The 17,129-nt window shown below is 51.2% G+C and overlaps 2 protein-coding genes across 2 annotated transcripts; both read right to left on the reverse strand.

Moving 5' to 3' along the window:
* Nucleotides 1-1,405: 1,405 nt before the first annotated feature.
* On the reverse strand, nt 1,406-3,370 carry N7533_003520 (sphingomyelin phosphodiesterase; the record flags this gene model as incomplete). The annotated part of the gene is made up of 3 exons (XM_057100170.1): nt 1,406-3,034; nt 3,087-3,173; nt 3,239-3,370. The coding sequence occupies 3 exons, from the start codon at nt 3,368-3,370 to the stop codon at nt 1,406-1,408; spliced, it is 1,848 nt and encodes a 615-aa protein (XP_056962858.1).
* A 1,712-nt stretch (nt 3,371-5,082) lies between these two features.
* On the reverse strand, nt 5,083-16,900 carry N7533_003521 (uncharacterized protein; the record flags this gene model as incomplete). The annotated part of the gene is made up of 5 exons (XM_057100171.1): nt 5,083-7,740; nt 7,798-9,218; nt 9,284-11,575; nt 11,640-16,337; nt 16,393-16,900. The coding sequence occupies 5 exons, from the start codon at nt 16,898-16,900 to the stop codon at nt 5,083-5,085; spliced, it is 11,577 nt and encodes a 3,858-aa protein (XP_056962859.1).
* Between the last annotated feature and the right edge of the window lie 229 nt (nt 16,901-17,129).

A 17,129-nucleotide genomic window follows, 5' to 3' on the forward strand; every position in this document is an offset into this window, starting at 1 on the left:
CCTCTGGCATCTGCAAATAAAATTTACTCGTAAGAACTAATTGCAGGCACAAGTACGGAGTAGGGATGCCGAACGGCTTCTCTGAGATGGGGCTTTTGTGGGTTGAGTTTACGCTTGGCCGTTTCGGGTAATATTCGAGCGTGTCCCGCTCAATGTTCGGGTTCGAAGAGAAAATGTTTTTTTTTTTCATAATTAGGCTGCGTAATATCGATTCTAGTTTCACATATTTCAGAATGCCCTTGCTTTCGGGCCTATTCTATCTTAAAATTCCGAATTAATAATACGTGTAGGACATGGTAGCCACGCTATTGCTGTGCAGCCGCATTGTCTCTAGCGCCATTTAGCGAGTGAAGTATAGAGAAAGACGTGATTTATATATTGAAATATACTTCCAGGCCAGCGTTGACTATATCGGCGGCTAAGAGAGAAAGTAGCGGCCAAAGGCCCTAGCTTGGGAAATTCCAGATAGTGGATTCTTGGAGATGAGTGAGACTTCGCGATTAGAAATTGGATTTGGGGCAGGATGTTGAGTCTTTTTATAAATTATTCGAACAAAGAAAGGAGATTATCGTCATGGCAGCAGAGAGCTTCCAAATTTCAATTACGTGCGAGTATCCTTTGAAGAATGATGTTGAATGGATACCTCGGGTATCTGAGCCAAGTCTGGATAAAGAAACATGGCTGTGTTATTTTGAAAAAGAGAGTGAGATTTTCCTTGAGCTGGGATCGTCTGACACTAGGATAAAAAGGGATAGGCTAGAATGAGCAAGATAGACAAGAGGTCATAAATCGACGGCTTCCAAGGTTGTGGATTTAAAACCGCCTTCGAAGAATGAAACAAGAAATTCTTTCTTGACTGAGTTCACAAGAAAATTTCTCTCTATTTCTAGTCGAGTAAATTCGGGTTTCAAGGTTCTCGGCAGGACTACCCTCGAGTGAACTTTTGGATCGAAAATCCACTTCCTCCATGGCCAAATATTAGACCCGATCTCACCAGTCAATTCTTCTAGGGTTCCTTCAGGGAGGAGTCGTTGAAATGCCACGGTAGGGCCAGGATCGAAGTGAATCAAAATAGACCAGAGTCTCATTTCGGTTCATGGACCATCTGATCCACGTAGAGGTAGATAGTGTGATTTGTTAGATGATCAAATCCATGCCTTTGAAGACAGTGCCCCACGGTGGTCAGTAAGTATAGCTATCTGGGTGCTTGACCCTCAGCGGACTTGATCGATTTTTTTACTTGCAAGGTTATATGATTTATTCTGACCCATGGACTGCGATCCAATGTTGATGCTTGAGGTAATCTGAACTAGATTAGGCGGTCGAAACTTGAATCAAACAAAACATAACTCTCTCCTGAGTATGGAAGAGCGACCATTAGATTGACACCCCAATAACACAAGCTTTACTCCCCTCTCTCCCTCGCAAGCTTTGCCCGATGCGAAATCTTCGCGAAAAGAGGCGCCATCCCCGCATGGTTACACTCCGGCTGTTGGAAACTATCCTCCGAAAGATACGACACACCCGACCCATCTCGTTTCTCAAAGCTGAAGCCAGGGGCTTGTTTATAACACGAGTACTGAGCATCGGCACCGCGAAGGGCACAAATCTCGTTACTGATGCAATCACCAGTACAATCCGGCACATTAAACCCGCGAGTCCGTCTACTCCAAAAGTCTTGGAAAACGGTAGTATCCTTCTCCATAGCCACGGTGACATTATGCCAAAACCCCGGCGTGAGCTCGACTTGGGGGTCTTTGACGGCTGGGGAGAGCTTTGATCCGTAGTCTGCCTTGGCAGAGTAGTAGGGCTTCCACTCGGGTTCCGTCTGGAGGGAGGGATCAGTGATGTTGGCAATATACTGCGTAAAATCCATAACGCCGAAGGTAACAGGGTCGATCTCGTAGACCCGGAATGAAGGAGGGCCAGAGGTAGGTGTCATTGAAGGCGCGACGTAGCCCATTGCGGTCGCCGTGTCCCAATTTCGATTCTTGTAATTCGAGTACGAGATCTGAAACTCATCTGTGTGGGTGTGACCAAAGAAGAGCGCGGCAATAGTCGCATCGTACCGTTGAATAATCTGGTCGAAGTAATGAGAGTGGTCGCGGAAATGGTCCGAGTTGCCAGTTGGAATGTGCGAGATAAGCCAAACGCGCTGCTTCGCGTCTTCGGCTTCTTGCAGTTGTGCAATCAGCCAGTCCAGCTGGTTGTTTGGGTCGAACTCCATTGGCTCGGTATAAGAGAAGAAATTGTACTTGTAGTAGAAGATGCTGTTGTAGGAGATAATTCGCAGTTTGCTTCCGGGGTGCACGGCAGAGTAAGAGCCATATTCCCTGGCCTTTTCAACGGAAGGAATGCCAGTTAAGGTGAGCCAATCTTCTGCGAGAGCATCGTAGGCCCATTGCGGATTATACTGGCTTGGAACCTTGTCGGATGGGAATAGGTTCAGAGGGGCAGCGTCATGGTTACCCAGAGCGGCATATACCAGCCCTAGATTGTTCTCCATGGAGCCGTAGGTCGCGTTCAAGTCTTGCAGTACTTCCGTTTTATTGACGAGCCAGACGTCGTGGGCCACTACATCTCCAGTGTATATCGAGAAGGCTGGATCAATACCTGCAATGGCGCCCATCATGCTCTCTTGTAGGCGATGCGGTGGGTCACACTTGGAGTTTCCCCAGGGTCCGCATGGCGAAGTGGTGTTTCCCGGGGCGTCCTTCTCGGTATATGCACGGCAGCAGATTGGTTTTGAGCACTCATAGTTGGATCCCTCTTCGTAGGAGAGGTCGACGTGAGTATCACTAAAGTGCACAACCTTTATCGGAGCTTTACCACTTGGTGGGGGCCGGGTGGTTGGTGGCTTTGGCGAAGGAAAGGAGATATCGTACGGACGGACTTTGGGAAACTCGCATAGACCGACCAAGGTGGCGCAGAATGTTTTGGCCGTATGGGAGCCCAGTTTAAGGTTCTTCAACGAGTAATATACAGAGGGGCCTTCATTCGCAATGACGCCAGCGCACACATCGCTGTCTTCGGCCTATCTTGTATCAATTTACTGATCCAGTAGATAAACAGAAGATAAAACTTACACCACTGACGGAGCAGACACCGGTAATAACATCCTCCATGAAGGATTCCCCAAGGCCGGAGACAAGCTTGAGACCACCGAGGAGAGCCTATATGAGCAGATCATCGTTAGTTCAGCAGAATAGTTGTCGAGTCGTATCATTGGTCACTCTACCTGACAGCTGAAGCAGTCTACCGCATTCTTGAAGTCATCCCATATGGTGGTGATCCAGTCATCGGCAGACTTCTGCGGGGCAGCTATAGTCGCTACTGGCGCGAGAGCGACCAGCAAAACAGACAACTTCATTCTTGCTAGAGAAGTGGCACGTCTCCGCTTGACCGAGTTGATCGGGTGAAGAGATCTCCTAAATAGAAACTGGCGACGCTCAAGCCGAAAACCCACTGGACTCGGACAAAGAGCTTTGGCTGGGCATGCCGTAGCTTATATCCCCCTTCGCAGTTCGGGAGAGCCCAAGCCCGATATTAACCAAGATAGCTAAGCGATGCTACAGTTCGCTTGGCTATAGAATGTTCCTGCATAATAGGGAGAAGTGACAGGTTCATCTGATCCAGCGGCAGGTAGAGCTCTTGAAAGCGGGTATGAGTTGACAAGCTGAGACCTGTAATAGGCTCGGGCATGTCGATCAAAAGGAAGGGATTGTCGAGTGAGGAAAATAATAATAGAGCCACTGAGATCTAAGTGGTGAATGATGAAGGCCCCAAGAGGAGCACTCGCGACGGCATACTCGAACCGGCGAATAAGACCTGCAGCCAAGCAACTAGCGAGAACGTGCCTGCAACGCTGGAAATGTGGCAGCACCCCAGCTCGGAGACCGAATATCTGCCGTCGGGGATCGCATCTTGCAGAAGTCTTGGCTGTAGGATTGAAGCGGATTTTCACATGGAAGCCAACCCACCATCAAATCCACGGGGCTCGGAATTAGTCAGAGTTTGCTCGATGGGTGTGTTGATACGGATTCCCCAGAAAATACAACTTTTTTTGCGTCTCACACGCCCTATCTCCTTGGAAGCCTCACACATATGATCTTGCTGGGTTGGGAGATGCTGAGCATGTTGACAGAGTACCAAGCCCCTGGGCTGCAAGTAGAGATGTTGATTGAAGGGTCGAACTGGACGGGGCGAATCTCACAGTGCTCCTGCTCCCCCGTATAACGGCGCATTTGCTCTGGGAGATTCAGGTTTGAGTTTAGGTTTGGGATTTGAATAACTTGTTACTTGGCGCGAATGGGTCGGTTGATCGAGCAGCAACGAACCTTCGCTTTTCTTCGGCTAGAGAAATATGGAATTCTCCCATCAAGCTCCCACCCCAAAGCCACAATAACTGGTAGCGTGAGTCATTTTTCGCTCGACTCAAGTGCGCACACGAAAATAACTGGAGAGCTCTTGAACCGCTCGTATTGGAGCAATCGAGTGAAAGCTTCCTGGAGGCCGGAACCGTCTTCGCGCGGCGAGAGCAGGATATCAGATGGAGCGGCGGGGGAGTACGTCTGATAGTAGCTATACTTTATGGCACCATTCCAAAGTTCTAATCAACTCCAGGGTTGGATTAACTGAAAGGCATGGGGCTGAGGGGTGACGGTGGGTCGCAAACGAAGGGGGCGAGGCGGCCGAGGCAAGGACCATCCATGGGTAGTAGCTGGGCATGATAGTTAGGTATGGAATTCAAACAAAATATCTCAACAATTTGAAGAACTTCTTTCAATTCCAATCTTTGCGTAGTAGTCAGGATCAATCTGTAAGATCAATTATTCTCTTCTCAAGTACGAGTCAGTATATTAATCAAGTGTTCGATATTGCCGAGGGCTACTGGTAAATTCCAATTTTGTAATATCAAAAATCGCAGTGTATTTCTAGCAAACAGTTCTATTCTAATTCTAGTTCATATATATTAAAACAGAATGGGGGCGGGAGCTCAAGCTTGCCAGAGACGCCTGAAGACCACATCAGAACTAGCTAAATTGAGCTTGCTTGAGTTTCAGATGCTGCAGGTACTTTGCGTCAACAGGGGGGGCACTCCAATCTGCTGGCGCCCTGACTTTCGAGTGCGGCGCGAGTGTTGGTTTCATCGAGCGCGAACATCACATGGCCAAGACTCAAATACTCCTTGAAAGTTGACCATTCTAAGCGTTCCTGTTCCGTGATTGCATGCTCAAGCATACGCTCAGTCCAAGTGTCAATGTCGACGAGGGTTCCTGCTTGACCATCCTCGCGGACTTGAGACATCACCGATGGGAGCTGCGCCCATGATAATGGGACAGGGTTGTTGATGTGGAAGCGCTGGATCTCTTGACTGGTGGCTTGGTAAGTGGCTAGTTGAGCAATGGTGTCCATCTGATTATCAATTGGCAGCAGATTGACCGTTGCATCGAGTCCAGGACCGGCAGAGGCAATGTCTGGCACAACACCTGCCCGGATCATGCCGAGAAAGAGGTTGAGCGTGAAGTTCTCCCGAGGAGTGGGGATGGACGAATTCACAGGCGCGGTGTGACCAGAGCAACGGTAGATTGTGGTCGGGAACCCGCGCTGAGATGCGGTCTCAAGAAGTTGTTCACCTACCCAGCGAGTCTTGAAATAGCCCGAAGCGTTGGAAGTAGGCGGCGTGAACGAGCCCAGACTGACCTCATCGTTTGAAACAATTCCTGTCTTGTGTGTCGAAGTCTTCCAGCTCTGCATGTGAATTGCACTCCAGGTCGAGATGTAGTGAAGGGAGGTGCTGGAACCCAAAGCGGCAAGTCGGATCATAGAAGACACACTTTCAACGTTGCATTGGCGGAGATCGGAGTATGTCTGCAGTAGGGATACATGGCCACCGGTATGGAAGATCTGTTGGACCTGTCCAGCAAGCGTGCGGAACGCGCCTTGCTCTAAGCCAAAGTCTGGTTGAACCATGAGCCCAGGAACAGGGTGAACGTGACTCGATAGCCACTCTGGCGTCACGGTGGTGTCTAGGAGCTGGTTCTCCTGGAACAGTTGCAAAATTCCTCCCGAGTCCAAGGAGCGTCCAATACCGAGTACATAGATCGTAGCGTCGGGATTTGCTGTAAGCAATGCCTTCACCAGGAAAATGCCAATGAAAGAGTCGGCACCTAGAACCAAGATACCACTGGGTTTCTGATTCACATTTGCAACTGCCCGAGATGCAGGACGATGTTGGTAATCGTCTGGTAGGTGAATTTCACGGTCCCAATCAATGGCATTGAGATCTCCGGTTGATTTCGTAACATTAGTTTGCGTCGGGTCTGCCCTGGAGTCGAGCAATACCGAAAGCTGCGCAGGACTGGGGTTTTCGAATAATTGCAGAAGTGTAATCTCTTGTTTCAGCTTGCGCTTCAAAATGCCCTGGAGCCGCAGAGCGAGGACACTTTGGCCTCCGAGCTCGAAGAAAGTGTCTGTACTCTTGATTTCCCGGTCGGATCCCAATTTCAGAACTGATCGGAAGACCGCGATGATTGTATCCAGAGTCTGGCTAGAAACAAGGTTGGCACTGGTAACTTCGGGTTTCGCGTTTGTGGCGCCAGGAAACAGCGCCTTGACATTAATACGACCCAGCGCAGCCCGATCGACCTTCCCACTGATCAGACTTGGGAAAGTATCCAAAATTTGATAGGAGCTTGGCAGCATGTAGCTGTTCAGTGACTGGGCTATGGATTTATGAGCAGAATTGATGGACTCCTGATAAAGTTGTTGCTCTTGTCCAGACACTCTGGGAATCAAGAATGCGACTAGCTGGCGATCATCGGTCAGGCCGTTTGGTGACTCAACTTCGCGTGCCAAGACGGCAGCTCGGGCAAGGAAGACCCTGTCTTCCTTGCTGAAGTGATTGTTCAGTTGATTTTCGATCTCGCCGAGGTCAATCCGGTATCCTCGTAATTTGATTTGCTTGTCACCTGCAATTCTTCCAAGATAGTCGACCGTGCCATCCTCAAGATAGCGTGCTTGATCGCCAGTTCGGTACAACTGAGTCCATCTGCGGGCTCGGAACTGACCTTGCAAAAAGGGATTTTTCACAAACGCTTGCTGCGTCTTATTCGGGTGACCAAGATACCCAGGACTCAATTGCCCACCGCCAATGCAGAGTTCACCGCGAACCCCGACAGGAACCGGGCGCAGGCGCGAGTTGACAATATAAAAGGTTGAGTCTGGCAATGCACGGCCAATTGGTACGGATGATTCTGTCTTCAGCGATCGAGGAACGGGATAAGAAGTCACCTGCGAGGTCGCCTCGGAAGGTCCATACTCGTTATAAACTGTGGTTGACAAACCCAGGTCATAGGTCGCCTTGGCTAGACGGGCTGGAAGGGCTTCTCCTGCCAAATTGACCGCTCGGAGCGCAGTGCATTGTCGAAGATAAGAATCACCATGCTCGATCAGGAGTGCAAATTGAGTTGGCGTGAATGAACCCATTGTTACACCAGCGTTGCGCATGAACTGGGTTAGTTCGCCGGGGTCTTTTCGGACTGCGTGAAGCGCCAACGCGAGAGTTGCTCCTGTAGTCAGGGGTGCCCATATTTGAGTGACGGAGATATCGAAGCAAATGGATGTCGCACTGAGAACAACATCTTGGTTGACGAGGCGATGAGATCTCGTATAGTTGTCGAGCATCACTCTTGTGTTCTCGTGGGTGATCACGACGCCCTTAGGCGCTCCGGTACTGCCCTAGAAAGTGTCAGTAATCATATTTGACTTGGAGCATCAACAACAAAGACCACTTACCGATGTATAAGTCACATATGCAGCATAGGGGTCTGGATTTTGCTCCGTCGGGGGCAGATTCTCGTCGGCCAGATCAGATGACTGAAGGGAAATAAAACGCGCTGTCGTCTGTTCTTTGATTCCACCCACCAAGGACTCATAAGGCTGATCAACGAGAACAATCACGCTAGACGAGTCCTGGATCATGTGGACAAGTCTTGACTCAGCGAAATCGGGGTCCAAGGCCACATACGTACCGCTCAGACGTGACACGGCGAGCATAGCTGCTATGGTATGGATGGAAGCACAAGACATGATGCCGACCCGATCACCTGGGGTAATGCCTGAGTTGTGAAGAGTGGCTGCAAGCTTCTCGGCCAAAGTGAGGAGGTCTTTATATGTGATTGATTCTCCACCAGAGGTGGTGATTGCAGTTGAGCCAGGGTGAGCCCGGGCACTTTCCGCGAAAGATCCCCAGAGAGACCGGCCATCATCCACACCAGCACTGATTTCTTCAGTCCAGAAGAGTGCACGGAGTCGAGTCAGCTCCAGATTTCCAACCATCTCGATCTCCTCAATGGGCTGACGATAATCCTGAACCACGCTCGTGAGGAAGGTATTGAAATTTTGGAACATTCGCTCCATGTCCGGCTGTTTGTACAGGAAGGAGTCAAACTCGAGGCGAAGTTTCAATCCACCCTGCTCATCTTCTGTGATCTCGAGCTGCAGCTCAAATGCTGTGGGCATATCCTCAACGCGGACTTCGGGAATATCGAAGTCGACTGTAGGATAGGTCGGTGCTTTGGCGTAGATTTGGTAGTTGACAGCGATTTGACCAAGGGGGAAATGACTGGGGCTCCATCCAATGTTCATAGCCTCGACAATGGCATCAAATGGAGCTTGCGATCGGCCCAGCGCGTCAACCGCCTGCGTCTTGATTTGCGTGACTAGCTCATCGAAGGTCTCGTCACCTGACATCTCGGAACGAAGTGGGACCATATTGACGAAGAATCCAAGGACAGGATCGAGCTCAGGATGAGGTCTTTCACCAGTCACCACCAATAGCGTCAGGTCATTGTCACCAGTGTATCGTTGCAGGAAGGCCCGTAGTGCTGCCGTCACAAAGTGGAATGAAGTGACCTCGAGACGGCTGCAGATGCGCTTCATGCGCTTGAAGAGCTGCTTACTGAGCTCTTCTCGCACAATCGCACGCTCTCGACTGGAGCTAGCAGGTCGATCGTTCTGAGCAAACGGCAACAGTTTGCTAGCGGCAGGAGCACCCGCAAGTGTTTTGCGCCACCACTTCAGTTCGTCTTGAATCTGAGGTAATTGCAGCCTCTCATCGTGCCATAGAGTAAAATCAACATACGACACCTTGGGTTGGGTCACTGTGTTGAGGTTGGCACCACTGGCAATGGCGTTGTACAAGGTGCTGATTTGTTCTGTAATGCAATTAGATTCCTGTGAATGAGCGAAGGAGGAAAGAGGGAAAGCGAAATATACTTACCCATCAGGGAGGCCTTGCTACCGCCATCAATGGCCATATGGTGGATGCTAAGAACCCAAGCATACCGGGATTCTTCAAACTTGACCAAGGCGGAACGGATGAGCTGTCCAATCTCAATGTCAAGAGGCTTCTGGCGAAGAGCAGCTGCAAAAGAGCGAAGAGACTCCGCTGGGTCTGATGTGTTGCTGACATCGGCTTGTTCAATTGGAATCAGGCCATCCTCAACAATCTCTTGCTCTGCGAAATCATCACCTTCGAAGAAAGCTGTTCGCAAACTTTCATTGCGACGGCCAAGTTCTTGCCAAACCCTTTCCAAGATCGACAGTTTTGGTGACCCATCAATGATCAATGAGACTGAAACATTCAGCGAGGCACTGTCTGCGGTTAGGTTGTGCATGAACCAGAGACGGCGCTGGAAGGTCGACATGGGGATCTGATCCGGGCGTGGATCGGCTATGGGGATCACATGCGAAGTTTTAGCCACGGTCGAGGCTTGGGTGTTTTCAGACGAGGCAGCTTGGGTGTCGTTGGCACCGGATCCCTTCAGAGAATCATTCGCCTCGATTAGATCGCATACTTTGGCCACAAGATCACCAGTCGACTTGGAACCCAGGATATCAAACAGAGCAAGGTTGACCCCGACCTCTTTCGAGAACCACTTGCGGAACTCAACGGCCACGAGAGAGTCCATTCCGTATGCAGCCAGTGGCACGCCAGCCTGAACAATTGAGCGGGGAACGGCCAGGGAGCTAGCGATGCGATCAGAAAAGGCATCTAGCAGTACAGGGAACATTTTATCAGACCCCCCGGCCTGTTGCAGTAGCTCAGACAACTGTTGTTCCTCCGAGTTGCCAGAGACTGTCGACTTCTGGCTGCGTCCAGCATACAGGTTGCGGAATAGCGGTTTCTTGGACCAGAAGAGATCGGTCCGACGAGTGTTGATACCGCTGAGAAGTTGATGGCGATCTCCAGTCCATCCATTCAGGGGCCCCTGAGAGAATGGCAGCTGGCCATTGATTGCTTCTTCAATTTGAAAGAAAAGTTCCTCCTCCGTGAGGACATCCATGCCAATGCGATCAATGATAGCCCGCAGATGCGCATCCTCCGCGATGGCACCAGCATCGGCAACTACTCCGACATTCATTGCAAAGCCTGGCAAGCCTTGTGCAAGGCGCCACCGGACAAAAGCATCGAGATAAGCATTTGACGCGGAGTAGTTGGCTTCTGCCATGAACCCGATGATGGCGGAGATGGACGAGAAGCAGATAAAGAAGTCAAGCGGGAGCTCCTTTGTCGCGTGGTGAAGGTTCTCAGCGCCATAAACCTTGGGTCGAATAACTGACGCCCATTGTCCAGCTGTCATCTCGGAAAGAGGGCCGCTCTCTAGAACCATGGCAGCCTGAATAACACCGCGGAGACTATCTCCGATGAGGTGAACACAGTCACGAACATCCTTCTCGGAGGTGACATCCCCGGAGTAAACATTAACAGTTGCTTTGCGATGCTCGAGCCAGTTTACCGTCTCTTTGGCCTCGGCCTTGCGAGCACCCGAGCGAGAAAGGAAGGCAAATTGGCGAGCTCCACGGCGGAACATCCACTGAGACAGGGCACGACCAATACCACCGAGTCCACCCACGATCAGGTAAGTCTTGTTGGATTGGAATAGGGCTTGGCTGTTACTGTAGGTGGGCGGTGCAACTGCTACTTGCTCGCCCGGGCGTTCGAAGAGCACTACCTGGCCATCGCCGGCATTTGAACGTGAGTGTCGGAGAGCTTGGCTGACCTCTCCATATCCAAACGTCGTCACTGGACTGGGTGTAGAAAATGTCTGCTTCTGGAACAGTTCAAAGACACTCTCGACCAATCGAGGACCTAGGGTATCATCTTGGCGACTGGCCGCTGCCAGATCGACTGCAGTATAAGAGAATCCAGGAAGCAGAGCGCCAGCATTCCAAGGGGCGGAGGTGGCAGCAAGGTCGATTATGCGGCCACCAATAGCTAACACGTCCCAGAATTCGTGAGTGAAAGGAGTAGAAGCATCCGTACGAAGAATGACATTGATCTTTGACGCCTTAGAAGTGGGGACAGCAGTCAACGCGCGTGCACCCACCGCCTCTACCAATTGCACCGCGACTTGGGCAAGGCCAGAAGCACCACCGAGGACAAGACATTGCTCGTCTGCTCTCAGGTGAGCGATATCGAGCAACGCGTAGTGCGCAATGAGGAGGTTGTGCCCAAGGGCAACAGCATCGGTGTCACTGATCTCACCCGGGATGGCAAACGCGAGTTTCTCTGGCAAACGGAGAAGCGACCGGTGGGCGCCCCCTTGAGGCGAGTACACGAAAAATGCGATCACCAACACGGATCTTGGAACCATCCACCTGAGCACCGATACGAGTAACGAAACCAACAGCAGTTTCTCCCAAATGGCTGTCATGCAGAGTTCCAGCGACAATTGCTTCATCCCGATCGCTGATGGCTGATGCAGACACTCGAAGTTCAACCTCCTGGTCATCGACTTCATCGGTGATTGAACCATGGCCATCCGTATACACGATAGAGTCTGCTTGTCCTGGGGTGCGGAGAATGTCCAGAGCTAGCACTTTATCTTGGGTAAACGCTTGTTGAGTAGGCTGGCGACCAGGTCCATTCGGCAGCTTGCGGTTGAGCTGGTCGTCAGTGAGCACACGAGGGATGAACAGCCTGTTGTTGCTGACGCGCAGCTCATCTTCTCCCACAGAAGGATCTAGAACATGCACCGCAAAATCGCCAATTGCCTTCGCGTCAGAAGAATCCGACACATCCAGCGTAACGAGATGCAGGTCTTCGTTCTCACTGCGCGCCGCACGAGCAAGACCCGTAAACAAGGCCTGTGCAGGGCGGACGGGCTCTTGGGTGGCACCGCTCAAAAGCCAGACGATCTTGAGAGATTCCGATACAAACAGAGCTCGAACGGCGTCAAACTGGGCCGGGCGCTCGGAAGAAGCATCGTACAATACATCTTCATCCAGATTGACGAGTGAGATGATGCGGGTAGCTTCCTTGGGGATTGCTTCCAAGGTAGTTGTCTGAGTGCCGGGGCTCCGAGCTTTGATGGCAGCGGCAATAGCCAGTGTCTCTGTGGATGGCTTAGAGGAAATAATCAGATGCAGATTTTCCTTGATGGGCTGTTCTCGTTCCGCTGCAACCTTCTGCCACACTGTCCATTGACCAGCAGAGAAAAGCTTTTGCAACCCCTTTTCTGCGAGATCTGTCAAGGTCACCAGGAAACCACCGTCTTTCACGAGAGATAGCGTATCGTCTTTTCTGCGCTCTTCCAGGACCGCAAAATCGAATTGTCCGTTGGTGAAGTCCACATCCTGTCGCAAACCTGGGAAAAGATCATCTAGCTGCTCGTTCAGTGCAGGCAGTACCTCATCCGCAGCAAGAAGTGAAATGCTTTGGATCTGGCGATTCTCAGGAGTTGCAATTTTGGCGAGCACCTTTTGAGTCTGCAACAAGCCCGGGGTGACGTGGAGAAGCTTTGCCGCCGGAAATTGATGAGCGTAAACCTCAAGCAGATCACCGATATCAGAGAAAGACGACTTATTGTCGACAAGACCTTGAAGACTGAACGCCTCTTGCCAATGAATTCGAAAAAACAAATTCCTGTCCTCATCCAGGCTTTTGTCTCCAATTCCCAATCCAGTAACTTCCAACCCCTTCAGCGTGACCAGCTGATTGTTGGAGTCTCTGTCGTGAATGAATATGTCACTTCTGCTGACACGGGGACTGAGACGTTCATTATCTGCCCGGACCCAAAACTCCTGGTCTTCCGTGTTGTGCTTTCGACGAACAAGAGCACCCGACACACGGACCGTGTGAATGGAAGTTGGGATATAGGAATCGTCCAAGGGTCTCTGGAGATGAGTCTCAAGCGCCGCAAAGAGCGTATGGAGGGTGCAGTCGAAGAAACTGGGATGCAAAATACAGTCGTCATCCGGTATCGTCGTCACATTCTTAGGACGGTATACCATTGGCGCAATGGCAAAACCGGGACCGCTCTCGATCGGACCACGCATGAGACGGAAGTTGTCCCCATACTGCAGGCCCACATTATAAAGTCGGTCGTAGAACTTTGAGGGAAGTTGCGAGCGTGTGGTATGTGCCTGAAGATCAGCAAAGGAAGATTCGGATTGCCAGCCTTCACTCTCGGTCTTCGGACCAAGCGCGGGATCTCGGACAATTGCGGAGACTAGTCCTGTGCAATGCTCCGTGGTCTTGCCATCTTCGAATGAGTAGATTGTGAATCGGCTCCAAGAGTGGGTGGACTGGGTCTGCTGTTCTCCACTGAGATCAACAAGGTCAAGCATTGTCTCTGTTCCGGCCTCCGACTCGGTAATAGACAGCGCCGCCTTGATAGTGACATCCCGAATGATGATCTCCTCCACCGCGTTGGACTCCAGATCAGAGGTGATAGCCTCAAGGGCCATGGACAAGTATCCTGCACCGGGAAAGATAATCTTGCCATCAATTGCGTGCTCTGTGAGCCATGGCAGCTCGCTCGGTCGGAGGTATCTCTGCCAACGGCGATGGGTCGCAGGTGTGCCAGGAACTAGGGCTCCCAAAACCCCGTGACGAGTCTTTCGCTGACGATACTCCTGGGCAACTCTGGTCTCGGACCAGTAACTCTGGTGATCCCATGCATAACTAGGCAAATCATCCAAAGCTTTTCCAATCTGGTATTGCTGTGGCTTTCCGAAGGGATCCACAACATGTCCGGCATTCACTGCGGCAAGATCAACGTCATAGCCCAGGGCAAACAGCTGCCCGGCTGTGGCAAGCAGGCTCTCATACGCGTCCACCTTGCGGTCCAGCGAGCCGATATATGGGAGATCAATCCCCAGTCCCTTCATGACCTGCTTAGATGGTCCTCTCAGCGCAGGATGGGGACCAATCTCGACCAGCACGTCAAGAGCGGGCTCTTCGTCTTCGCCGATCAACACACCTGCTAGCGCATCGGAAAACCGCACGACTCCGGTCATGTTGGCAGCCCAATACTCACCGTCCATAGTGCGCGCTCCTGATGGTCTACCTGTGACGCTGGAGAACATTGGGACCTTGCCTACGCGAGGCTGGAAGGTGGGCAACGCAGATAGAGCCTGTCGGAAGCCTGGTGCTAGAGGGAACATGTGATGGGAGTGAAAAGCTTGTTCAACTTGCAGTCTCCTGGCAAAAATGTTCTCTTTGTCAAGAGTGGCTTTCAGTTCGAGAATAGCACTCTCATCTCCAGAAAGAGTGAGACTGGACGAGCTGTTGATGGCTGCCAATGCGATACGACCAGCGTAAGGCTCCAATGCAGTCTTAGCCTCCGATTCCGTCATTGTCACTGCCATCATTGCTCCTGCAGCGGACCCGACTCCCTTTGACATGTAAAGGCCGCGGTAAAATGCGCATGTGATGGCATTCTGGAATGAGAGGATACCAGCTGCATAGGAAGCGCCGACTTCTCCGGAAGAGTGGCCAATGACAGCCGCTGCTTTGATTCCCCAAGAACGGAGCAGATCAACAAGTGCGAGCTGGAGTGCGGTACACAGGGGCTGAGAAAACTGGCTCTCCATGATACGGGACTCCTCGGCTGGCTTGAGAAGCTCATCAACACAGGACCAACGAGGAGCATCCGGGAGACGCTGCAACACTCGATCACATTTCTCCAGTGTTTGGCGGAAGAGCGGGCACTGATTGATCAGCTGTCGACCCATGGCATACCACTGCGCTCCCTGTCCGGTGAAGACAAAGCCAACACGTGGAGGCGAAGAAGCTTTACGCGTCCACGCGGCCACTGGCTTGGGAGAAGCAAGGTCGCTCACCAGACCTGACAGGGTCTGTCCGATAGCAAAGGAGCGGTAGGGATGCAAGGTCCGGCGAACACTGTGGCTATACGCCAGATCAGCCACTGCAGTCTCTGGCCGCTCCTCCACATAGGAAATCACGTTGACGATATGGCGGCGGCCAGCATTCTCCGAGTGTGAGGACAATGGAAGCAGGAATGGGCGGTTCTTCAATTCTTCATCGGGAACAGTGGAGATGATGCCCGGTTGCCTCAATGGCTCATAAGCGTCAAGAATGATATGAGCATTACTGCCACCAAACCCGAAGGAGTTAATACTGGCCCGTCGAGGGCCATTGGTTGCAGGCCAGTCAATCATCTCAGTCACAACCTTGAGCTTCCCGCGCTCAAAATCAATCTGCGGGTTGGGGTTCTTGAACAACAAGTTTGGTGCAATCTTTGCCTTTTGCAGCATCAATGATGTCTTGATTATGCTGGCAATTCCAGATGCTCCCTCCAAATGACCCAGGTTGGTCTTGAGAGAGCCGATATACAAGGGCTTGGAACGTTCTGGGCCAAACACGGACCCAATAGCGTTTGACTCGCGAGGGTCACCAGCTGCAGTACCGGTTCCGTGTGCTTCGAAGTACTGAGTGTCGGCGGTGGACAGACCGGCAGCCTTGTATGTCTCCCGGATCAAGGCGGCCTGCGACTTAGGGTTGGGCATGGTCAACCCCTCCTTGAGTCCGTCATGGTTGATACCGCTTCCGCGAATAATTGCCTTGATTGTATCGCCTCCAGTCTCCGCATCCCGGACGCGCTTGAGAACAACGACACAGACACCTTCGCCACGAACATAACCAGAGCCATCAACGTCGAATGCACGACAGCGGCCATCAGTTGACAACATTCCAAAATCGGTCATCGTGATATACATGTACGGGTCGAAATGAATTGCAGACCCGCATACAATAGCAACATCACTCTCTCCACTTTGCAGACTCTGGTTGGCCAGATGAAGACATGTCAAGGATGATGAGCAGGCCGTGTCTAGCTGGTAGCTAGGTCCATGAAGATTGAAAAAGAATGAAATGCGATTGGCGAGAATAGAGTTCGTCAGACCCGTGATACTATATTTGGGATAGTTCTCGAGGTTTCTCTGGGCCTGGACCGAATAATCATTTGTGAATGAACCGACAAAAACACCGGTCCGAGAGCCACTGAGTTCGTCAAGAGTGATCCCAGCTATGCCCTGTCAGTTCACCTTTCTTACGCACAAGGCATGTTTTTCTCAACTTACCATCTTCGACAGCTTCGTATACGACTTCTAATAGCAACCTCTGCTGCGGGTCCATCGCCTGTGCTTCCTTTCCAGAAATATTGAAGAACTGAGCATCAAATTTGTCGAGTCCTTGGTCCAAGAAATAACCATATCGTGCATTTGTCTGCCGGTTGATATGTTCATCAGTACCAGACTGGGGCCTTTCAGACAGGAATGGGTAACTCACCGTTCCTTTGTTTGTTCCTTGCGGGTGAAAAAATGCGTCTACATTGTAACGATCCTCTGGCATCTTACGCTGGAGATCTTTTCGCTTTTCTAGCACGTCCCAGAGCTCCCGCGCATTGGTAGCACCGGCAACCCGACACGCCATACCCGTGATGGCGGAATGATTCGTCCGAATCCCGGGCCGAAGGTCGTCATCACTGACTTCCGAGATGACAGTCGAGCTATACCTAGATGAAGTCTCTAGGTCATCCGACTCTGTGCCAGATGATGGACTAGAGTAGGTGGCAATAATAGGAGCCATGATTTTATAAAGTCCGGTCTATATTTTTGGTGAATTCCTCTATATCTTTTCAAAATTACTGACGTCCTGCCGTTCTTATATAGCCCCGGGATTCCTCCATCTTGCGTGATTATATCGCTCTCTATCTATAAATTGAACTAAAATCTCATCTGCATCAGAGTCCCCCCACCATGAATATTCATTCTAGAGCTCCGTCGGCCTTAGGCGGCCGTAGATACTTGGAGGATTG

The sequence above is a fragment of the Penicillium manginii genome, assembly GCF_028828005.1.
Source record: "Penicillium manginii strain IBT 31320 chromosome Unknown utg000003l:1.0-959480.0:1.0-959601.0, whole genome shotgun sequence".
Lineage (NCBI taxonomy): Eukaryota > Fungi > Ascomycota > Eurotiomycetes > Eurotiales > Aspergillaceae > Penicillium > Penicillium manginii.